The 24,552-nt window shown below is 44.2% G+C and overlaps 2 protein-coding genes across 4 annotated transcripts in view; both read right to left on the reverse strand.

The window, feature by feature from the left end:
- Positions 1 to 57: 57 nt before the first annotated feature.
- LOC104485874 (beta-1,4-galactosyltransferase 3) lies at positions 58 to 13,448 on the reverse strand. Its single transcript, XM_086761107.1, has 7 exons — positions 13,373 to 13,448; positions 12,626 to 13,077; positions 6,333 to 6,568; positions 5,245 to 5,435; positions 4,562 to 4,684; positions 1,663 to 1,767; positions 58 to 692 (listed from the first exon to the last, which is right to left on the reverse strand). Exons 2-7 carry the CDS (start codon positions 12,861 to 12,863, stop codon positions 551 to 553), a joined length of 1,035 nt encoding a protein of 344 aa, XP_086617233.1. The 5' UTR covers positions 12,864 to 13,077; positions 13,373 to 13,448; the 3' UTR covers positions 58 to 550.
- Positions 13,449 to 18,358: 4,910 nt separating this feature from the next.
- LOC104484658 (galactosylgalactosylxylosylprotein 3-beta-glucuronosyltransferase 1) overlaps positions 18,359 to 24,552 on the reverse strand; it is a 30,368-nt gene continuing 24,174 nt past the window's right edge. For all 3 annotated transcript variants that reach the window (XM_086761126.1, XM_086761135.1, XM_086761116.1), the window contains exon 6: positions 18,359 to 21,790. The gene's annotated coding sequence lies outside the window, so the exon portion shown is untranslated. The remainder of the gene's footprint in view (positions 21,791 to 24,552) is intronic.

Genomic DNA, 24,552 nt, shown 5'->3' on the forward strand with positions numbered 1-24,552 from the left:
AGCTACAATAAAACCATTTAACCAGTGATGGATCAGGCTAGAACACAAGACTTAAGCTCAGGGCAACTTTATCCTTTATTACACCCTTAAGTATTCTAGAAAATCTTAACCCAAATACATAACTCTATTTTACTCAAATTCACAATATTTACAGAATTGTAACTGGCTTCAACACCTTCTCAAAATACAGCACTTCAGAGGTCCATCTGACAGAATCACTTGCATCCCAGTTAGCACTAAAGAAGCAGGACAGAGCTATCTAGCTATGGAACAAAGATTCCAGAAACCCTGGGTCAGCTTATTGTCAAGGAGGCCTTCAGTGCTTTGACAATTTTTACAGTAAGCAGCAGCTTGTTTATCACCCATTGCACCCTATTCCTGAAGCTTTTTCTTCTAAATCTTAAACAGTCAGAAGAAAAATAAAATGCATGACAAACAAGAGGGTTAGTCTCAGGTGGTGCTGGCTCCACACTACAACAGGAGGTAAAGGCTGAACACCCATATGCATGCTGTCATGCTGAGTTCAAGCTCTGCTTTTGTTTTCATTCTCTTAAGAAAATGGGGGAACATATCCAATGTCCACAGTGATGTTGGTATAAAGAGGATGCTTTGTTCTGGAAAGGAGCTTGAACTCTAATGAATTCATTCCATCATCCTTCCATGTTTTTCTGGTGTTGTGTCGGGAAGCAGGCCTGAAGAAGGAAGAGTATGTGCAGTTAGAGAGAAGAAAAGTGATGGTTGCAGCTGGAACTGCAAGGGGCTGCAGGGGCCAAGGGCTACTAACAGAAAAGCTCCAAGAAAATCCTCACAGAATACAGACTAGAGAGAGAAGGCATTCTGTAAGACTAAACAGATCAAGATAACTTCACACTGAGTACTCTAAACAAGGAGGACAATTTGGACTGGAACCTTATCAGACAGGGAGATGAATCAAGTGGCAACTCCAGTCTGCAGAAAAACCAAGAAACCAGCATCAGCTTAGAGAGACCTGGCAGTGCAACACAGGGGCTTGCAGCAATGGTGCACATAAACTGCTGTAGGTAAGTTTTAAGACAGGGTTGTTATGGAAACCTGAGTTTTGAGATTATATAGGGAAGTTGCACTGTCAGTATGAGGAGCCTCCACCACACTTGACCCAACACCCTCCTCCAGCTCTTATGTAAAACTGCGTCTTTACTAAGGTCTCTCATAGCACCTTCCTCACATCTTCAAACTGGAATGCTGCTTTCCACTATTTTAATGGCATATTGTAAATCCACACAGATTGAAGGGCAAGTTTTTATTATAGGGAAGCAGGAACAAAATACCTCTTCAAACTGAACTCTCCCTAGTTAGAAGACAGGCACTGCTTGTTTTTTTTTTTTTTAAGTAAGTTTTATTCCCTGAAGAATTTGATGCTTAAGTCTGATATGTGTTAGCTTCCTAGCTAGCACGTGTCCTTAACAAAAGGAGAAAGTAGGAAGCTTCAAATGCAGAGACAGGAGCGGTATTACTCAGTTGAAACTGACTGGGAGCCTTCTTTAAATAGCCACATTAAAGCAGAAAAAGAAGCAGTGGCATTAGGTATACTTTCTGCCTGTTCAGAGGAAGATGATTGGAACAGTCAATCTGCCACAAGGCAAAGAGTAGCCTTGTAATTGCCCCCCCTCCCCAAACAGTTACCTTTTCCAAGGCTCTTGTGTCTCTGTCTCTTCATTGTAGTCCATCACTTTGTAGCGTCCAAGATGAGGTGATGTCCGGACTATTTTCATTCCTGCTAACCGAATCCTTTAAAACAAACAAAATGTTTGCTTAGGAATAAAGATGCCAATCCTAGGCTTAGTTATTACAAAGCTTAAAGTCAGAGATAATTTTCAATGTTAATGCAATCAAAGCAAAATGTACAAGCTGAAGCAAGCAAGTTTAACACCACAGTGCCATGTTATGTTTAGCAGGTTCTAACAACCAGGCTTGAGCTAGAAAGCTCCCAGCTGCAGTGTGCTTCAACAAGGTCCAGAGGACTATAGCAAGCAGGAAACAAACAGCAGCATACACAGCATTCAAAAGCAATTCCTATGGATCTGACAAATGAGCATTCTTTTCACTTCCTTGTAAGAGCAGAGCTTTTACTGCTTAGAGGTCCATCACCTAAATTATTTTAAAAAAAAAAAAAAAAAAGTCTAAACCCCCAAACTTGCAGTTTCTGAAAGAAAGCCAGTCCTGGGTGTCAGATCCAGATTAAGCTCCTCTCTGTTCTTTGAGAAGTGCCATTCGTTCAGATGGCCTGATTAGAGGACTGGCTTCATAGAAGATTAGTGATAAATACAGGCAACAGACAAACAAATGTGAGCTGCTCAGCTGCAGGACAGTTAGATCAGAAAAAAAAAAGTGAACTGAAGGCTCAGAATTACAGAACAGAGCTCCTAAAAATAACATTTTGTGTGACTTTCAAGCAACCCATTGCTGATGGCATCTATGTCCAATAAAAAGTGCCTGTAATAGTGCTAGGGCTAGCAAACCACCATTATCACCAGGCAGCTCTTACGCAAAGCTGATTCCTGTGAATGCAAGTATGAATGTTTGCTCAGTTCAGGTTATTTAACTGGCATGTTTGCAACATTTGATTGCCTTCCATTGAGATCTGGTTCAGCAGCAAGCTGCACTGAACAGTGATGCTATAAAGCTGAAAGAGGCTACAGTAGTTAAAATACTTGTTAATCTAATTACAGCACTCTATTGACAGTATGACATACTGTTATTTCAGAAAAGGTTTCTTGCTTTCAGAACATAAGCTTCTGCACATTCAAGCAAAAAGACAAGATAAAGCAAGAACACTGAACTAGTTCTACTGTTAGAGTTTCTGCATTGCTAAACTAAAACAGTTAATAAGAACTCAACAGTTAAGAAGAACCCAACAGACTTTCCTGTAGCTGATAATGTTAACACTTAAGTGGTTCCAATTAAAGTAGTGTTTTCTTCTAATAAAAGGTAAATCCTGGTGTTTGCTAGGCCTAATATTATGGAGTACTGCAATCTGCCAACTGTCAGGTAGAGCCAGCATGTTTTTTTCCACTAACTCTCCTTTAATAAGCAGTATCCCAGGAAAAATCTTTACACAGGACTACTTTTTTTTTTTGACATTTCAATGTCCAGTTTCAAATACTAACTAATTTTGTTGCTACTCAGTAAGAAGCGCTTAAGCATCTCCTAAAATCCAAATCCCAGTAGGTACATCAAGCTGGCTGTTCAAAACCAGCCAGCTCATTCCTAACTTCTGCAGGTTGAGACTTCAGTATGTGAATAAATCATTAACTGGCACTGTCCCTGGCCTCCATGTACCTACGGGCCAGAACATTGCTAATCATTAGTATAAGTTTTCAGAGAAATAACATATGATTTACTTCCCTTCAAGAAAGGGCTATTTTGAGATGTACATAACCTACTTGCCTTAAGATATTTCTGTAAGGAAGTACACTCTTATGCATAACTGGCATGACTCTCTACCACTGGTACTGAAAACCACATTAGATGCCTAAGCTGTACTAAGAACAGCTGAACAGACCTAACCTTGTAGTGTTTGATTTAAAGAGCTACTTTCCCAGCATTCCATTCCTTTAGTTAATGCTGAATCTCTAGATGATCATACACCATTTTAGTTAGATTTTTCTGAGAGGAAAAGGAAGAATTCTATGTTAGAAAATCTGACTTTCAGTTCCTAGAAGAATATTGCTTTGTAAAAACTCCTACAGTCCTCAAACAGAACACTTCACCAGAACTGTGTAACTTGTCACACTGTGCAAGACCAAAAAACACAAGGCCTTTTTCATCAGTTTAATTTTATAAACTCCCCATGAGCTTGCCTCCGTGCAGGATGATGAAGGTGCACAGTGCAACTACAAAGCTGAATAAAGAAGCTACAGCCATTATTAGGACTTGGAAGAATAAGCATTAGGCAGAGTACCTGGAACTGAACTCATTGTATTCACTTCTATAGCATGTTGCTGCCATGGCAACTAAAGTACAAGAAAAACCACCAGATCTTGCTGTCACCGACTCACAGTAGTACACAGGCTTCTCCATCACCCAGCACTGAAGAGAGACATTAGAATTCCTTGCGTGCCTTAATTCCAAGTATTGGTGATTAGATAATACTTGGAGCAACCTAGATGCCCAACATAACTTAAATCCCCAACTGACTGAGAATTAATAAGTACCTTCTTGGTTTTCTTATTCACCAAGCTTGCTTCCCTTGGGGCTGACAGTGTCAATGGAGTTACTTGTCAGCTACTGGTGGTTATAACCCACAGGACATTCTCCAGAGCAACTGGAGGCACAAGGATGTGAAGTAACATTCCACCCTCCAGAGTCTGAGGAAAGCTTTGTCCTCTCAGCACATAATGATTGGATTCATAGATTCTGAGCATCTTCTGACATGAACAATTGCCAACACCAACAGCATTTTGGATTATAACGATACTGCAAGCATGTTAAGGAACAATATTTTAGTTCCTTTCTTAGGGTAATGCTACATGTTTCACTAGCCAGCTTGGTTCTACTTTAAGCCTGTCATGTGCATTAGTACCTTGTAGCAATGTCATCATTTTCACCACCACTGCCCCAGTATGTGTTTGGAAACCCATTCATCTTCATGTAATGTTCTGGAGTCAGAGCAGATACACCTCCAAAAAACGACTTATATGGCAGACTAAGAGGGGAGAGAAGAAAAAAAAAAAAGCATCAATATTGAAGGCTAATACCAGTCCTCCACCAACTAACAACATGATCCAAGTCACACATTTTAATCACATACCTTACAGACAGTCATGACAATGCCAACGCCCAAAGGAGCAATACCAGTGTAATTTCTATCATTTGATGGCCCCTCTGTTGTTTCCTCCCACAGCAGACCAAAATAAAGCTGGTTTTGAAATTCACATCCTGGGTTAGTTCAAAATACCTGCATCCTATCACACCTTCCCTGTAATCCAGTAATTCCCACCCTATACTTTTAGTCTGGAAGGAAACGCAAACAAATGTGCCAGCCATCTGCCACCAAGCTGAGCTAACAGTGGAACAGGGAACTTCAGGCAGGGGAACTGTTCAAGATTGCATGCTTAGGTTAAGAATACCCTTTTCTGGGGAAGTCACTAGTGCAAAACAAAAATCCTCTTAAAGGTTTTATCTTTCACTGTCACCATTCCTACTTTCTATGCAGAAAGTGAATCAATTAGAAAACATACATCCAAAGCAAATGGAGGCACTTACGTGTACTGAAACTTATCCATGGCACTAGCCATGTGCTTGGGATAGTACTCATCACAAACATAGAGGTTATAATCATTCTCAGGTACCAGGTCAACATCGTGCAGGAGAAGGCAGTCCCAGTCTTCATCCTTTAGGGCTTCCCGGACACCAACATTAAGCAGCTTTGCTCTGTTAAATGTACCATTCCCCACCTGGAAAAGAAAAGCCACATTTCTTCACCAAAAAAACAAAGAGGATAACTCAGTTAAAATTTCTGTTAGTAAAAAAGCCTTATTCAATTGAATGGCACTGGAATGAATCAATACTGGATGCAGATTTCATGCCCCAGACTATAAAAATTTTGCACACTCTCTTCACAATATTCTCAGCAATTGTAAGCTTTGCTGTGTCAGGGGCTATGTGCTGCAGGCACCTGAAGAAGCTGGCTTTTAAGAGACCAGTAAGTCAATCCTCAGCTGCACATCTGCACATGAACACTTTTGCCCTGACTACTGCTTATTAAAGCTTAGAAATTAGAAAAAACAACCTTGATCAAAAAAAAGAAAAAGCTTTTCCCTCCCCATCAGACATCAGTTTTAATTAATGAATCCAAAACTTGCTCTCTCACTACTGATCTTTTGCAACACCAGTCCATGTCAGTTAAAACTGGCTGTTTTACATGCGTAGGCTGCCCCACAGCCAAGTAACCAGGTGTTTTTATTTGATACAAACTGAAACTATCCAACTTCACTTCGGCATTTAGTCTCAACAGCTTTGCTCAATAGCCACACTGACAAGTTACAGACAAACCACATCCAACTCTTGAACAGCTGAAAATACAAGTTACCACTTAATTACAACTTTATCCCTCTAGGGGGGGAAAAAAAAAAAACAACTACAAAAAAAAAGTAGAACCAATCAATAGTAGAATGATGATTTTGACAAGTGGTATGATATTTCAATCATTAGCAGCCATGGAGATGAGACAGCATACAACTGACCTCCTCTCAACTCATGCATAAAACTACTTCTACATGAGAAGATGCGCATTTCTTGTTCAGAACCTAACCCTTAACTGGGAAGCTCAGCTACATCCGATTTAGATTTACCTGCTGAATCAAGTAGATACTGTAACTGAGCTGCTGGCGCTGCAAGAAAGGATGAATATAGTAGAGAAGATGGCGAAGGTACTTCTCCTGGTTCCTGTAGGCTACAAGTATGGCTGATTTGTAGCGGGCCAGGCAGTGAGGTGGCCTGTAGCGGCCACCAGACTGAACAAAAGGATTTTTTTTAATGATCATTCTTTCACTAGGGACCACCCTGAAGGTGATGGTTAATGGACCAACTGTAAGGAGAGACAGAAAAAGAAAAAAAAAGTTACGTTTGTCAACCTTCATTCAAACCTATCAAATAACTACACGTTTACTACTTCAGACACCAGCCCTACCACAGAACAGTTACCAATGCCACACAGATGTGCCCATGATGAATTTCACCACTGCCTGCTGGTCACCGCCCCACGCCGAGGGGTGTCGCCCTCAGCACCTGGCCAGCAGGCGACCTGCCAGAGAGGAATCTCAAGTCCTGGCACAGCCAGCAAGCTTCACTGGGCTCCTGCACAGCTTGCTTTTGCCTGGTACTGGCTCCCTACTACACAAGGAAACCTTCTATCTTGTGTTGCTTAGATGGGATCCTTGAATAAATGTATTCACTTTAAGAACAGCGTTGAAAATGAATCAAGATGAACAGACATATTTGCTACCCATATGGAAAAAGTCTCTAAGCCTCTTTCAGAGGAGATTCAAGGACAAAGACGTCCAAAAGAATATTCAGCAGGTTTGGGGAGAAATAGTTTAAAGCCCGGAAGAACAGAAACACTGGAGGAAATGTTAGCTTTATCTTAAAAAAAGTTTCAAGTTCAGTTTGATGTTACAATCACATGTCACCAAGAGCTGTATTTGTGATATTATTTAATTATATACACTGTGATAAGCAGGCAGTACTTGAAAGTTGTGGGAGAAGCAGATGACAGAACTGAGAAGGAAAAAGAGAGATGTTATATTTTCAGGAAGAGGCGCATGGTAGCAAAAGAAACTACATCGATAGTTCCTCTGCTCAGCACCTCAACTTTAAATACAAAGCATACTGGATGTGTTCAACAGTTTTTACCTAATTAAAAAAAAAAAGTTGTGCATTTTTATATGAATTCTTCTATTCTTCAGATGGAAAAAGCTTGACAAGTCACAAATAATAAAAAATCAATATAAAATGTCAACTGCCATTAAACACAATGCTCATATTGTTACAATATGAATAAACAAATTCTACAGTTATTTAAACACCTATCCTGAGTAGTGAGAAAAGGTTCCAGAACTAGCAGAAGAGTTATATTTATACACAAATCAGTGTGTCTTAAAGGTTTCCAACCACTGTCAACTTCTAAAAAAATAAAGCACAAATGCAGAACAAGATCAAAATCTATTACTTAAATGAACTAGGAAGAAACTTTCACCTAAATCACAATTAAAAGCTGACAACTTCAAATGACAGTTTTAAGTAGGACCAACAATTCTGGGCAGGCTATGATACCCAATTTTTTTAATTTTTTTTTTTTTTTTTCCACCAGAAGCCTGTGAGGCAAGCTTTGGGGTTTTTTTTAAAGAGCTATAAATAATATTTTCTTTTCCTTCCAAGCTGACAGTTAATGCTATGGCTGTCTTAAAGCAAGTTTTCAGTATCTTGTAAGTCAGACTAGATCTTAAACCACTGAAATAAATTATTATCTCAAAAAACTTTTGATAATGAAGCCTGAGAGAGAAAGAGCAAATATTTAGGCCCGGTGTTTAGTAGCTTTCATTTGAGCAGGGAAAGGTACGGGCGTGTCTTAAGTCTAAGTACTTTAAGCAGGTGTGTCCAGAAGATACTTCCTCCAGCTCATCCTACATTCAAGTCTCTACTACAATTCTAATGAAAAAAATATAGCCTGCATTTACCCACATCCTGTTTAGCTGACACTGAACGAAGCAACATCCCTCCACTGGTTTTGGGGGTTTGGTTTTGGTTTGGTGTTTGGTTTTGTTTTTTTTTTAGCACTAACAAGGCTTAGGGACTAAATTTGTTTTAAGATTTAAGCTGTCCGTTCAGAACTGGGAAACATTTTGCTAGTATGTGGAAGTTGGTATACCTCACATTTCTGATGGGCAAACCTACTCTCTTTTTCCTCATCAAGGAACACACATAATGGCTAAAGGTCGATCCAAACAGCCACTAATCCCATTTCTCACACTGTCAAAAATGTGCAGCCACTGGAAACCCCACTTGACGGTTTGTTTTTGCAGGTTGGTTGGTTTTTTGTTTGTTTTTAAAAGGAAAACTTGAATTTTGCTCGTCAGCAAGGTCTTGCAATAGCTGACTCTTAAGTATCACTTTTCAATCCTTCCCTAAGTATCCAAAATGCAGGGACAATTTGATTTTGACTGCGTTACCCTTAGTAGGAAACTGGAGTACATTGCCATACCTTTGTACTAGAAACAGAAGAATAGCTCTTCAGAGAATCACACTGTGGGCTCATGAATCTAGGTCACATTTACTGTTAAGATTTTATGATGTTATTACCTACTTCTATGCAGACAGTTCCTGTTCTGCTTTTAAGACCACCACATTTTACTCCAACATTGTTTTTAACCTGTAATTTATGTTGCTTTTCAGATTTATGAACTCCCTTATTATCATAGCTTTTAACTAAAGCACCAGTAACTGGTGATTTGATGATAACTGGAGCTTGCTAAAAAAAATGTCATTTTCAGACTGGATTTCAACTACAGATCATTGCTCCAAGGAAAACATAAGAAAGGGAATTAATCCCTTTTGTTCTCCCATAAAGGCAGAGTTTTGTTTTCTATAATATAATCAGGGCTCTTTGTATTGCAGAGTAAGATTCTGCAGCAATAATCCCTGTAATTCCAAGAAATCAAATCTAAGTTTGGATATAAGGGTAGGAGTAGGATAATGTGCAATAGTTTCACTCCTGTTGTCTCCCTCCAGACCCAAGCATATGATTTCTGAAGGTAGTATCTGCATTTTTCAGGTTTTTCAAGATGTCATGTTCTCCTGAGCTGCCTGGCTCCATACCTCAAACAACTCAGCCCAGAAACTCAATATATTATATGCCAAGGAAACACTGAAAGAAGAGGTTAGTCTGTGACTTATATCCCCAAAACCTCTGGCTGCCCTACACTCCTTGACTACAAGCTAAATTCTGGCTCTCAGTCTCCTTTCCGCCCAACTAACAAAAGACTAATGCACCGTAATCCAATTAAATCCCAGATGTGAACAGAGCAGTTGCAGGCTGGACCAAATACGGAAAAATAAGACTGCTTTGGGAAAGGAGGAAAACCCCATCTTAAGAAATGCTAGAAAGCACAGCTTTATCTGAACTGGTATCCTGTAATTACAGAGTTCAACCAGAATAAGCAAAACTTACACAAGCTAAACAAAAGGGAACAGTAGCATGGATGAATATCTCACTGACAAAGTGCAGCACCACACGCTACTTTAACGGAGTTACTTTAGTATAGTTCTACCACTGTCTGAAGGAAAGAAAAATTTTTTAAAAGTAGACCAACAGCCTTAATTTAAGCACCAGTTTCTAATGACAATACAAGGCTGCCTCAACTGCGGCTGAAAATAAATCTGAGCATTACCACATTTTACTTCTCTTTCAATCCAAAAGAACAAACTAGTAGAAGAGCATCCATTAGAAAACATAGCAGGAGCTACTCATTACCACAACAGACGGTCACACTCATGAAAAGGTTATGACAGATGGGAATGAAAGATAGTAACTACTATAAGAAAGGCTTGGAAAAAAATTATTCCATAGCATGAACAACTTATATGCGGCAGATTTACAGACAGAACTTTCAATTACTAAAGTCCTCAAGGGCCAAACCAGCTCTTTCAGCACATATCATGCACGACGTAAGGTAAGGTACCTCTTTAAATAAATAAATAAATAAATAAAAACCTGAGTCTTCTAGCATCAAGCTTCCTCCTGGTAAGAGGAAAAGATGAACCAAAACAAACAACACATCTTGTGTGCAACGTGAGAAAGTCAGATTTTGAATTTAAATGTTATTTAGTTAAGTTTGAATAACCACAAGTATAGCATATAAACACTTTGTTTTTCCAAAAACAAAGGAGGGAACAGGCAACTGGTAATTTGTGTAGAAACTTTAACATTTAAGGCAACTTGAGTAATTTATTCACAATATTAATAATGACACTGAATATCTAGTACAATGCTTTTCAAGTTGTCAGTCACAAGAGAGTCAATGGACATCATTAAGCATTAAAAAGTACCATTAGTCAGCAAGAGTCTAGTTCCTCCAAGGCAGAAATGTTTAGCAATTGTACTTTAATTGTTACTCCACAGCACTGGAAGAACCAAGATGCTGTAGATTGAGGAGGTCAGAAAAAGACAACATGAGCTGGAAGCTGATCTTACATTCAAACAGTTATCAAAATGATCTACTATATACATAAGTGGAAAAAGTGCTGCACTTCATAAAAGCCCTGATGCAGAAACCATTTAAGCCATTTGGCATTCTTCCAGTTACTCTAACACGCTTTGGAGTGGACACAGTGACTTATTACCAGCTCTGAATTGGAGATTGGAGTCCTCAAGAATTGATTTGAAGTCTCATTTAATGGAGTTTATGAAATTAAAAGGCATCATTCTCTCTGATATAACACTTCCAAGAGAGATCAGTCCCATGAGACAAGATTATAACAACCAATCAAGACATTTATAAAGGATTTATACATCTATCCCTGTGTGCCCATTGCACACAAAACAAAGGGCAACTACCTTTCAGAGCAGCACATTAAAAAAAAAAAAAAAAAAAAAGCAAACCACCCAGAAGAGGTTGGCATATAGTAATACCAGAAGGAATAATTTACTTCTTATAAGGGAAAAATCACCAAGTAAAAGTTAAGTTGTAGCAAAGCACTTATTTTTCTTAAACCAAACCTGTATCAAATGCTCCAAATGATCCGTGTTTCACAACAACAATACTTCATATGCTCAACCGTTATTTTTTCAAGCAGCAAAACTTCCACAGTTACTTCGCCTTATATTTTTTTTTTCTCCCAGACAACTTACTGTTTGTTTCTGTCTATAACTGACATTATGTTTTTATTTTAGCTCTGGAATACCACATTCAGGCCAATCCCCTTTGTTCTCAGCACTCTCAAGGATGGGCAGAAGAGGAGGTCTTAAAAAGATTTTACAGCTCTAAGAGCTTTGATTAGTGTAATTTTATTCTGCATCTGCCTCCTCCATATACGTCACTACTCTTGCTTATCTGATGGTTTGCAGGCAAGCTGCACAGAATTACAACTAGTGCACTGGCTTTCCAGAATACTTCCACCTGTGAACCAAGGTCAGCCATTTGCTCTTACTGTGCTCCACCTGCTTTCCTGGAGCAGCAAATCAACTACCAAATAGTGCTCCCAGACTAGTTACATGCAAGACTCAGATCCGCAGAAACCTGTGCAGTATGGAAAACAGACAGGGACACTTACTACACAGTACTCTTAAGAAGCAGGCATCCCCAAAACCACTTGTAAGTGCATGCTTACACAACTCATTGATTCTTGGCTGGCTGAGTGGAACTGATTTGCTATTACCAGAGATGCACCACTTTACTACCAACAAACTTGCTTTACAGGTTGACTTTTTATTTACTTAAAGTTCCTCAGCTGTGTTAGTTGTGCAGTAGCAGGATGAATCCTGCCCCTAGGATCAGCTCTAATTTGGTCCTAGTGTTAATTACCTGTGACCAGACTTTTCAGTCTAAAGGAGAAGTTTCTAAGTCTAAAGGATGCATAACAATCACAGGCCAAAAAAATCACTAAGAGAAAGGTGCCATGCTACGTTCTCATACCAACAACATTTAAAGCCAATGTAATTAGTTAACTTAATTTATATTGAACTATAGGCTGAAATAAAGAACCCAGGAGTTACAGTGAGTGAAAAGTCAGTTACCAAAGTAAACTGTTGGCCTATTTTAAACAGGACTGCCAAGTAAAAAAAAAAAAAAAAAAGAAAGAAAAAAGTATTATTAACTTGGTATTAACACCATGCACTGTTTTCACTCTTGTCCTACAGTCTCCATGTAGCTAAATCCTTAACATTGGAAGTTTTTAGATCAGTAAAATACTTTTTCTTGTATAACAAATAAAAATGAGTCAATTAACACAATAAAGTTTTGTCAGTGTATTAGATCAGTATACTACTTTTAAAGTGGAAAAGTTTGAAAAATATACAACTTACATTTGCAAAGCATTCAGCACTATCACATACCAGAGCAGTTAGTTCCAGCCGTCGGCTTATACCTACCAAATATCGGTGACTGCGCTGAGCAGTACGGCATAGCTTCTTCATTAGGAGCTCGGGTGAACAAGCTGAGGTTTGTATACACATCGTGAGTTTTCGAGTAATCCAGAACCTGACGCGAGTCTAAAAACCCACCAAACACGTTCAGAGGTCCACCTCGGTAGAGTATTAAGATAAATATCGCTTGGAAGACAAAGAGAAACAGCAGAAAACAAGGGTTTTCCACACGAGAGAGGGACATAGCTTTTAGCCCATGCTCTGCAGTCAGACGGGTGGAGTTTAACTGCCTTCCACCAGCCGCCGTTCCACGTTCAGGGCCACACGGCTGTGCGGGCAAGATCCTCCTCCTCCTCCTCTTCAAACTTTCCGCGGCGGCAGCCCGCTCCCCCAGCACGGCTCCGGCAGGAGGCTTTGAGCCAAGCCGCCCCTTCCCGCTGCAAGCTCTGCAGGGCGGACTGAGGGAAGAGAAGAAGCCGTTCAAGCCCACCCAGAGCAGAAGAACCACGGGGGAGCAGCAGCAGCAGCAGAAGCGCAGCGGCCCCTTACGCCCACCCCCGCGGGACAGGCTGCCTGAGGCGGGGGCAACCGCAGGAAGAACGCCCGGGCGGCCCCGGCAGAGGACCCGGGGACAGAGGGGCACACGGCCCGCGGGGAGGGACAGGTTCGCGTCTAAACCCCCTCTGAGATTCCCAGCAGCACAACCTCCCCCAGCGCCGCCCCGGCCCGCGGTGAGGAAATGAACGCCCTCACCCCTCCCCGGAGCGGGCGGGGAACGGCGGCGCGGCCGTTTCCGCCCAATCGCCACGCAGCCGCCCCGGCGGCCACGCCCAGCGCCTCGCCCCCGTCGCGTACTCCCCGGCCCGCCTTCCGGCGAGACTACAGCTCCCAGCATGCAAAGCGGGGCGGGGCGAGGACCGACTGGGCAGTGCCACCGCGCGGCATGCTGGGAGCTGTAGTCCCTCGGCTCCCTCGGCCGCTGTCAGGCCGTGCGCCGGGTAACGGCCAGGTAACCGCCGGGTAACGGCGCTTTGGGGCGGAGGGGAGTGGGGTGGGGGCGGCTGCTGAGCTCTCCCGGGTCCGCGTTGCTTATTGAACCGAGTAGAGGGAGATGAACTGAAGTGAATGCACTACTGTCACAGTGAGAGACGGCCTGTCACGGCCTCACTGCCTGGAAAAAAGTTGGCTTTTACACTCATCTCTTTTTTCGGACGACTTCTTAATGAGCTCCAGCTTATAAGTTTGTGCTGACAGTCCGTCTCACTGCTCTCCTAACAAATTCTTAATGCGTTGACAATTTTCACTTAAATTTGCCAGTGGAAAAGAAGCCTTAACAGCTATTCAGTTCCTACAAGGCCTCAAAGAAAAGTCAGCGGCTGGGTGTTTGCTCTGAGGAGAGGAGTGAAAAGGAAGTTTGTGCCTGTGGTGGGGGCAGGCACCCTTAGCTCAGCCTCCCCTCCCACTCTGGGGCTGGGCACGCAGCTCCCTGGCCCCAAGCCAGGCCAAGCACGTGTGGCTGTTTGCCCTCCAAATGGTGTGGGAGAGGAAAAAGATGGGGGGGGAGAGGGTGATACTGTTTATACAGGGGGCTGGGAGTACTCTTGCTTCGGAGCTGGACTAAGATGTAGGGGACACATCTGCAGGAAACTTGACCTGGGACATACTGCTGCACAGAACAAGCCATTGTTCTATTTAAGTGGGTTGCTTAAGGCCTAGATGTAAATTGTTGTAATTTCACATTTAATTTTAAATTAATTGTTTTTTTTAAATAAATAAATAAATAAATATTTAACATTTCTTTTACCTGGGTAAAATCTTGCTTGATTAAACTCACCCAATACTGCCACTGCAAAGATTGCTTTCCTGGCACACCGCTGGGAGTCTCTACTGTTTACGTTCTCCCCGTGCCATTCCCTCCATGGCCATGGCAAACCCACTCTGCTTATCTTCCCCTCCATAAAACAAAACAATTCTCACTGTTCTGCTGAGAGCTCCAGTGAGTACAATGCCATGGACAGGGAAGAATTAATCTCTGCATCTACCATGAAACAAACAGAGGAACCAAGATTTTCACACAAATCCACGCTGGGTGGAGAATGGATTGAGAGCAGCCCTGAGGAGAAGGACTTGGGTGTGCTGGTGGATGAGAAGCTCAACATGAGACAGCAATGTGTGCTTGCAGCCCAGAAGGCCAACCGCATCCTGGGCTGCATTAAAGCTTGGCCAGCAGGTCGAGGGAGGTAATTCTGCCCCTCTCCCTCTACTCTCGTGAGACCCCACCTGGAATACTGTGTCCAGCTGTGGAGCCCCCAACATAAGCAGAATGTGGACATGTTGGATTGAGTCCGGAAGAGGGCCACAAAGATGATCAGAGGGCTGAAGCACCTCTCCTATGAGGGCAGGCAGAGAGTTGGGGCTGTTCAGCCTGGAGAAGACGAGGCTCGGGGGAGACCTTATAGCAGCCTTCCAGTACCTAAAGGGGGCCTACAAGAAAACTGGGGAGGGACTTTTGACAAGGGCATGTAGTGATAGGACAAGGGGTAATGGCTTTAAACTGGAAGAGGGTATATTTGATTAGATATAAGGAAGAAATTATTTACTGTGAGGGTGGTGAGGGACAGGAACAGGTTGTCCAGAGAAGTTGTGGACGCCCCATTATCGCAAGTGCTCAAGGCCAGGTTGGATGAGGCTCTGAGCAACCTGATCTGGTTGGAGATGTCCCTGCTCCTTGCAGGGAGGTTGGACTAGATGACCTTTAAAGGTCCCTTCCAACCCAAACCATTCTATGATTCTATGGTTTCGTGGTATGACCTGGGGTAGCAGGCAATTGTTTTAGAGCCTGGTACTGCTTTATGCTTTGCTTGCGATCCTCCTTTGGGTCACAGTAGGAAAATGTGATGTAGGAACAACTTGAGCAAGGCCTGTCTGCCTCCATCTGTCTCAGAGGCAAGGAGAGGGCAGACACGCTGGGACTGTCCTGTGCTGGCTGCTCTGCTGACTTCCTCGCGGTCAGGGCTTAGTTGTACAAATTGTCACCCTGTGTCAGTTCCTGGGCAGAAGCAGCAGTTCAGCTGGAAAGGCAACGGCCTACCTCAGTCTGTATTTTTACCTGTGTGTTTATATGCTCTTAAGGCTATAAAACGAACATACAACTAGCCAGAACAACTGTCTGCAAAAGAACTGAACAGCACGTGTTGCTGTGTGGGCTGGGAGAGCTGAATCTCCAGGAATGTCTTCTTCAGGAGCCTTCCAAAACGTAATACAGTTCCTCTGCCACCATCACAGAAATGGGTGGCTCAGAAACCAGCGTGAGCCTTTTTCTCACAAGACAGCAAGCAAGTATGAACTGGAGAGCAGAGTAAAGATCAGAACTTCATGCTGCCAGCATGCCCCTCCATTTTCAAGGTCACAGTGCTCCTGTTTTAAACAGAGATGTCGAAAGCTGGGGGGTGTTTTGAATTAAAAATGAATAGGATTGCTTAAATGCAAAAAAAAAAAAATTTAACTGCCTCCACCGAAGCGTGGAAGGGAGGTTGCAGGCGTTTTAGCAACCACTGTGCACAGATTTATTGAGGGCAGAGATGGAGGAAAACAATGTGAGACTGGATCTGTAAGAAGCAGGCACCAGGCTGTCTTCACAGTCAAAGGTCTGCCTGTCTCATTTTCACATGTCTGCCTGAGAAATTAAATTGAATGCATTAAAAAAAAAAAGAGAAAAGACAAACACCATCTTCAACAGAGCTTGAAATTAAGTTTGTGCAAGAGCCTCTGGATTGTCCCAGGGGAGAGGACTTCCCCTCCCTCCAAATGTAATTTCACCTCCAGTCAGCCCTGAACGTGATGAGAGACTGAGAGAAGTACCTTGCACCATTTAATAAGATTCATTCTTGCTTGCTCTTTCTCTTTCCCCTGCCTTTTCTCCTGGGACCTGCAACCAGATCCCTGTTGAAAATGCAGCAGAGTGGCTGGGAAGCTTGGCGTTGAAAATGCAAGGCCCAAGGAGGGGAGGAACGATGCGCTGGTGTAACAGAGGGATGCCAAGCAGTGTGCTCGGGCAGTGTCGGTCAATGTGTCTGATCCACTGCCCTCCCAATCCCCAGGGTTTCTGTCAAGGGAAGAGGAAGGTAGCATTAATCCTTGTACAGGCATTGTAGAGGCTTTCAGCCACCAAAGCCAAGCAGAGCTGTCCCTCTTTTTGGCAGGGTGACAATGTTTTCTAGGGTGGATGATCTTTCCCAGTCTTTCACAGGCTGTTTGCTTGCACATTGCACAATGCACTTTAAGCAACATCTTTGTGAATGTGCTTTTTTGTTACACAAGTATGTAGTTTGCTTGTATGCTAAATTTTTAGTGATGCTTCCTCAAAAGAGTCTTAAAAGTGCTTCCATGTTTCTGTGAGGTGGGTCCCTTGTTGCTGTTAAAAAACCCTCAAAGCTACAGATAGCTGATATGACATACCTTGGCCAAATGATAGAGTAAATCAGTGAGAGCCTTAGAAACAGGACCTGGGTCTAGTGGCTTCTCCTAGGCTTGCAAATTAGCCAACAGTGGGCTCTTGTCAAACAGACCCATCCATTCTCTGGTCTTTCTGGAGAGGGAGGGAAGAACCAAGAGACTAAGAATTGCTTCCCTACCTGATCCCACTGGATTGACCTCTAGTGCCCCAATGAGAGTTTATGCATTTTTCCCAGTGGACTGTAGCTTACAGGGACTGGTAGAAGCGGGGACTGAAACAGTGTGCAGTTGGTTAGGAAGACTAAGCCTTGTAATGCCTTAGCCTGCGTTTCCTTACCCTGTTGGTGCTGCTCCTGGGTGTCTCCCCCTCTCCCCAGGAGATGCATTGGGCTCTGTTGCAGAGGGCCACAAGCTACTGCCCTCACCTGCTTCCCATTGCATCCTGTCCTGAGCAACTGGTCCTCTTGCAGGAGGAAGGAAGTTGAAAAATGTCTCTTGAGAGGTTTCACGGCCTCCAGAACCACTTGGGAGAGACTTGGATGGATCAGACAGGCAAAATGGATATATGACCTTGGATCAATTTTTGCTGAGGCCTGAGATGTCACGCGTAGCCACATTCCTGCAGGAGATCCCTTCTGTCTTACTGTACTGCTGCCAGGAGAGCTTGTCCTGGATCTTCCCAGAGGGAAGGTCAGCATGCAGGAGCTGGCTGGCCCCACAGAGCTGGAGCGGATACCACACATCCTGCAGAATAGACCTCATAACGTCACCTGGTAGACCTCCACAGAAATCAGGCAGCCTGGTCACTGCCAGCAGCAGCCGTTTTTAGGCACGACCATGCAACACAGCTTGCCATTGCACTAAAAGAGCTTGCGGCACCTTTCCCCTCTCCCTTGTGACGGAGAACTGCCTGCCTGCTCTATGTTTTGACCACCACCCACTTCTGAGTGGTGGTCAGCACCTTTAGAGGGCAGTCTGAGTAAGGACTGCCACCACATCACCAAAATGACAGCTTGCTGCTAGAGATGACACAAGACTATGGAGTTCAGGCTGTATTCTCCTGTCTCCTTCCTTCATCTCCATAATGCAGGCACTGATCTCAGGGACCCAAAATGTTTTTGCTTGAATTTCTCTTCTGGCATTTGGGTCAGATGAAGACTAAAGGGACTACCCTTGAAATGAGAACAACTAAAACTAATACATTCTCGATTGCAGACTCTGCTATTCTTCCCTGGAAAAGAAGTAAGCATTTATGCTGCAAGACAAGACAATGGTGCAATATCGTACTATTCACATCATATTTAATAACGCTCTAGTACCATTCAATATAAATAAATAACCATTAAAAATTACTTTCTTGACATTATCTTTCCTTTGTCAATAGTATTTTCTGCAACAGGAAATGTTAGTAATATGCATTGGTTGGTGAAGTGGATGAATCTCAAAGAACATAAATATCAGATACGAGTATGCTAGTAAAAACCAGGTGCTGGGATGCTTTCTCTTTTTTAAACACTTTGGGCTTGATCTCCTCACTGCACCCCTGCATTCACTTTCCCTGAAGCTTCCAGCTCTGTCCATTGCTCCACTCCTGGGCTCTCCCACCCAGCTCTGCTAACAAACTGCCATCCTAACCTGTGGTGTCGGTTACTCACCTGCCCTTAGCTGATACACCTCAGCCAGCAGCAGCCCTTGCTGTCCTTAGGCTGCTCTAAAGGGAAAAAAGTATTTGTGCTGAACAGGTCCAAATGTCTGCTTGGCTGGAATATCAGCTGTGTGCATCCACGCTGTCCATCTGCGGTCTTGGTCCTGCACAGTTTAGTGACTGACAGAATTTCTTGGTTCACAGAAACTCTCCTCCACAGGGCCAGGCTGGGGCAAGAATGGGGATGGTGCAAAAAGGGCTGGTCGTGAGAGCAGGCTCCAACCGGCGCTGAACTGACAGTGTAGCGCGAATCACTGCAATGCAGGTCCCCAGTGGGAAAACCAGGAATAATAATTTTGCTTTCTTGTAGGGATGCAGAGAGAACAGCTCTCTAAAAACGTGTGTGGGGGTATCCTTTGCAAGGGGAATGGACCCCTGCTACAAACACCCACGGTCAGTGCCAGAACCCCACGTAGGACCTGCACGAGATTAAAGGCCAGGCAGTTAATCACCATATCCCCTCCTGTTCATGCGGGCAGAAACCCTGCCCATCTCGGAGGGGAAAATGGAGGATCATAAATCAGCTCCTTTATTCCCTCGCTCTTGCTCATTCGTTGAACCCACAGAGAAGAGGATTTAATCTTGGTTTACTACTGGGTGGAAGCATTGAGCCCACCTGCCTGGTGGGAGGGATGGGTCGGCAAAGCCCACTGGAGTGCAAGGCCTGTTACCTGCTGCAGAGGACAGGACACAAAGCTCTGACAAATGGAGAATGAAAAGTGTTTCATAGACGTGCTATCCACTGCCAGTAAGCCAGACCCTTGCTCTGTAAGGACCTTTCTAGGGCCCAGAGAAGACTCCATTTTCATGGCCCATTCAGTATTTCTTCATGCTGAGATGGCTGGCAGGGTGGCCTTGAAGTGCTGGCTGTGTTCATCCAGAAAGACCCTGGCCTAAGCCTCACTAAACACCTCCTCCATTTCTCTCCTTGCTGCCTGTTCTTTGATTTCTCCTGCCTTCCTCTCTGATAGGAGGCATCTCACCCCCTCTGCCCTCTCCTGTACTTTAGCCGCTCTCCCGTAGCAGGATGCAGCTGTTTGTTCCCCATGTGCAGGAACATGGACCGACTCCCTCTCTCATAGACCCTTCAAAGAGCCCCCTTCATGGAGGTTTCGAGATCCCATGGGGACTATCTGCCGAGTGAGCCACTCCTTTGCACATGTTTTTACCTTGCTATGATTGCTTGGGAACCAGAAACTTAGTGCCACCCACGTCTCTTGCATAAAGGAACTGTAATTCCCTTCGCTGTACTCCCCTCCTTGCTGTGTTTCTGATTATTTTGCCAGTTTAAGACACCATTGTAAAGAAACCCCAGGGAGCGCAGAACATTTGACATTCATCAGTGAACACCAAGCTCTGCTGTTCTTCTGCGAGAGTTTGGGGCAAGGGGATAAATATGCTTTCTTCATGAACATGTCAGGTGATCTAAGCTAAAAACCAAAACTAAACAAGGAATAGGCAGAGAAGAATCCTAGTATAAATAAATCAACAAATAAATAAGTCTTCTGCCAGCTCAGAATTTCTTGGGTGGGGGTTGTTTCAATTGCTCATAACTTTCCCCCAGCTGTGAAATCCTCCATGTGTTTTGAACACCTAAAGCCTTGTTTCTCATGGCCTGAGTGAAGACAGTTTTCAAGATGTGCTCAGAGGGGTTTCTGGGTCATTCAAGGAATCTTCTTGGAAAAGTCACAGCGACACCACTCCCCACGCACACACATGGTACCAACACTTGTGCTTTTAATCCATCCTTCCTTCAGTCCTCATTTGTCACCTCCTCCTTTGTGGGCTGCCTTCCACCTGGCTGTCTTCCTGTTTTATTGAGGGAAAGGGAAACCCTTCCACATGACACTCTCCTCTCTCTTCACAGGGCCACGCGTGCCTTTCAAAGTTCAACTGGGAAAAAACCTTGTCGCATTTGCTATTTCAATTGTCATCTACATGCTCAAGATACGTTTCCTGATGATGCCTCTCCAATTCCTTGACATTCTCACAGGAGATGAGTGCAGGCTGTGGGTTCCTCTTCTCTGAGCACTTCTCCCCCACCTCCACCCCAGAGAGGTGTCTTCCTCTCTGGAGGTCAAGGAAACAAATCTGTGTACATGTTTTGAGGCTACTGAACTGCCTGATGGTGCTGCAGCAGGGTTCCAGGCTAGGAACAAGACTTTCAAGTTCACCCATCTTTGCCCCTGCTTTCTGGTCTCTGCAGCAAGACGTGGAGGCATGGCCTTTGAGGTACAGTACCTGCCAAGTCTCCCTGAGCAGGAGAGGAAATTTATCCAGAGGGCTCTGGGCCTGGCATCTGGGATGGCATTTTCCAAAACAATCTTGAGTGGAGGCAGTTCAAGTTCTCAGACAAGGTGCAGGCACCAGATCCCTTCTGAAGTCCCAAAGCCCAAAATGAAGCGCTTCAGCACAGCTTCCTCACCAACATGAACGGCTGGTCCATGTAGTCCATGTAGGTATCTGAGTGCATCCTTTGGAGGGAGAGCCTCTCTCTGGCTAGCTTTGTTTTAAAGCCGTTTTGAGAGCATACCAGCCTCAGGCTGACAGGTCCATGTTTGTGCTTTTGTGACGACTCCTGTCCTTGAACCAGTGCAGCTCGCAGCAGCTGTCCTGAAGCTTAGGATTGATGATATGCCAGGAGGGATCTTCAGAGGCACCTGCACCTGTCCCGGGTTTCAGCCTCTGTGCTGGCTTAGTCGAGAATGGAGATCACATCTAATAAATTTTAAGGAATGGTTAAAAACACAGAGCCCATAGGGGAAGCGAAGCACTCCTCTCCGAGCTCAGGAACAGCCAGCGCACAAAGTCATAGATGAAGAGCTGTAGGATCGCCGGGCTCCACATCAGCTCTGTCCCCACCTTTTGGGCAGCAGGAGCTGATCTACCTGGCTACGTCTGGGGGTGTTTGTCGTCCTCCAGTGGTGGAGCAGAGGGCTGGGCAGAAGAGGCAGTGTGTGCAGCTGCTGTGGTTGCCGACAAACTTTGGGAATGATCACTGCCCTCTGCCTCTGTCAAAACAAACACAAGATGAGGTAAGAAGGAGACAGAGGTGTCAATGTCACATCTAGTATGGCAGGACAGGAGCTGCATTTCCAACAGGGCTGCCCCCTGTCTCAGGTAGACACTAGGCAGGCATCAGTAACCCAGTTCCTCAGCCACACTACGCACAGCTTTGGGCTGGGATGTGGCCTGGGATATGGCTTGTTCTAGCCACAGCACGGAGTCCTAGCTGGGATATTTTATTTATGAATTAGCAAAAGTTTTTGAAGGATTTTTTTTCACCAGTAAAATAATTATTTTAACCTCTCTGTTTTATTTTGTTTTGTTCTGTTTTTTTTTTTTTTTTTTTTACAGTAAGAGCAGGAGGATGAGATCTGAGGGTCCCTGTTCAGTCTGTCTGAAAGCTCTGAAGTGCAGGTGAACTTTTTTCCCTGTTTCCAAATATAACAAGGCAGCAGGAGTCCTGTGCTAACCTAAGCAAAATCTTCTTTTTCAGATGCCTGTATATAGATGTTAGCAATAAGAATATGTAGTTTTTATAACACCAGACTTGAGTGATAGTTTTCAGGGCTTTAACAAAGAGAAATATGAAGCAAAATTAATTTCTATCTCTTGCTCTGAGAAGCCAAAGCCTGTGTTTCGAGGGGGTTTCCATACAGTTGGCAGGGCCGTATGCTGCAATAGCTTTTGATTGCCCTGTGGCCCCTGTTGCAATACAGACAATTCCAAGGATTTTCCCTGTCTTTCACATTCCCCTTCCTACTCTGCATGTCCCCATAGTGTTTCTCAGAGACCAGGCTTACAGCCATTTTGCACACTGTCTCAACAGTAAAAGCCTTCATCCAGCTGAAGATGGACTCAGGGACCCCCTTTTTGTTCCTCCTGTTCCTCCACTTTGCATGAAGAGGCTGGGGAAGGAGCTGAGGCTCTCACCCTCGATCCTCAGTCCCAGCACATCGCAGATCCTGCCTAGTGCTTCTCAGGGCAGCAAAAAAAAAAGCAGAATTTCTAGTGCAGAAAAGAAAAACTCCTTTTTAAAAATGTCGAGCTCTTCTTTTTCTTTTTGTTGTCTCTTGTGACAAGCAAACCCCTGATGTGTCTTATTACTCCCCCTTTGCAGATCTGTGCTGATTTGGCCTGTACAGTTTTCTACCCTAGACTCAGCTGGATGCAACTAATGCGGGCAAGGCAGAGAGTGGACTCCATCTGGGACAAAATAACCCCTATTTATGCAGCACCTGTTGAAGCTCGATCTTCAGAGTTCACGTGATCAGCAGGTCCCTTTACACTGTGGCAATCCACCAAGAAGGCACATGTGCCAAGCAGCCGTGCAGGTGGTCCAACTAGAGGTTAAGAGAGCACCAGATCCCGCACCAAGCGATGTCTGCCTGGCTCGCATCTGCAGGCATTAAAGGGGAAAGAGGCCTCTGGGAGGTCTGCTACTTGACTGGCTCCATCTGATCCTCAACAAGGACTAATTGCTGGGAAGGAAAGACAGAAATATTCTCCCTATTGTGCCTAAGAACAGAACATCCTCAGGGGAGCAATTTTACCTCTTTTTTTTTTTTTTTTTCTCAGCACTGGCTTATCTAGATCATGTCTGTCAAGGTTCTGAAGCTCAGCAGCCTTGATAGTAAGGGCCTCCAAAACACCATAGCCATCAGCAGAGATCTCAATTTAAAACTTTAAGGGGTGGAATCTAATGATTTTGCTTGACTGCCCAGTCCAGCAATTTAGCTTGCAGGTGTCTCCTGGAGTGGATGCCACCTGCCCACTTGACAGGTCAGAGCAGCTGCCCCCCCATGGCAGGCGGTGGTGCAGAAGGGATTGTGGTCAAATCCTCTGCTGGTGCAAGTGGAAAGCTCCTTCAAAATCTACAAAGCTGGCCCAGCTGACAATCTGGCTTGAAAGCACCGGAGAGGATGGCTCTAGATAAGGGTGCAAATCCTGCTGATGAATGAATGGCAATGTCTTGGTCTCTCAGACTGGTTGCTTCCCTTTCCCACATCAAATGACTTATGGGGAGCTTTCCCATGAGAATCCATAGCAGGTGTGTGGCATTTCTCATGGAGGATGGCTGAGTGTTTGGCTGGGGAGAGAAGGTGAGGACAAAAGCGCTGATACATAAATGACACACTTATGAAAACATCAAATCCACACTCTGCAGTGGAGCTGTCAACCCCTCCTCTGACAAGTAGGCAAGGCAGGTCTAATCTGTTGGAGTTTTCATAAGCCTGCTCATCCTTTACAAAGTAAGTGGCACCTTGAGACCAGTTAACTGGATTCTGAGTCCTTCAGAGCTGAGTTTGGGCAACACTAGCTTTAGCCTACTGCAGACCCAGCATTGGTGGGTGTGTAAAATGAGCCCGTTCCCGCTAGTGGATTTCACAGAAGCACAGGTTGAAAGAGGGGCTGCTGCCTAAGCATAGGTGTCTGGCATCATTTACAGATCGCTAGGATATCCGAGATATTAATGAAAAGCTGGTAGTTGCGGTACAGAATTTGTGCCCTACGAGAGGGCCAGGGAGCCTACCCGGGGTCCCTGTGGTGACACCAGGTGTCTGGGTTTAGGCAACTGGCTTCTGTCCCTCCCATTTGCCACTGGGTGTGCAGGCGCTGGGATTGCTTTGCACTCTTTGTATGGCTGTCACTCAGAGACGATGAAATGATGTGGAAATGCTCTATGCAGCTACTCGTAATGCAGGCAGCAGATCAGTGCAGGAGCTGAAATACTCGTGACTGCATGTACAAAAGCTATCAGTTTTATTTC

Source organism: Chlamydotis macqueenii, chromosome 1, assembly GCF_036417535.1.
Source record: "Chlamydotis macqueenii isolate bChlMac1 chromosome 1, bChlMac1.mat, whole genome shotgun sequence".
NCBI classification, from domain to species: Eukaryota; Metazoa; Chordata; class Aves; order Otidiformes; family Otididae; genus Chlamydotis; species Chlamydotis macqueenii.

Excerpts from the sequence above, each read along its gene's own strand:
- LOC104485874 (XM_086761107.1), bottom strand. The coding sequence starts at position 12,863 with ATGTCCCTCTCTCGTGTGGAAAACCCTTGTTTTCTGCTGTTTCTCTTT. Across the intron at positions 6,569-12,625 it reads AGCGCAGTCACCGATATTTG|TTGGTCCATTAACCATCACC; the intron begins GTAGGTATAAGC and ends CTCTCCTTACAG. Across the intron at positions 693-1,662 it reads ACACAAGAGCCTTGGAAAAG|GCCTGCTTCCCGACACAACA; the intron begins GTAACTGTTTGG and ends TTCCTTCTTCAG.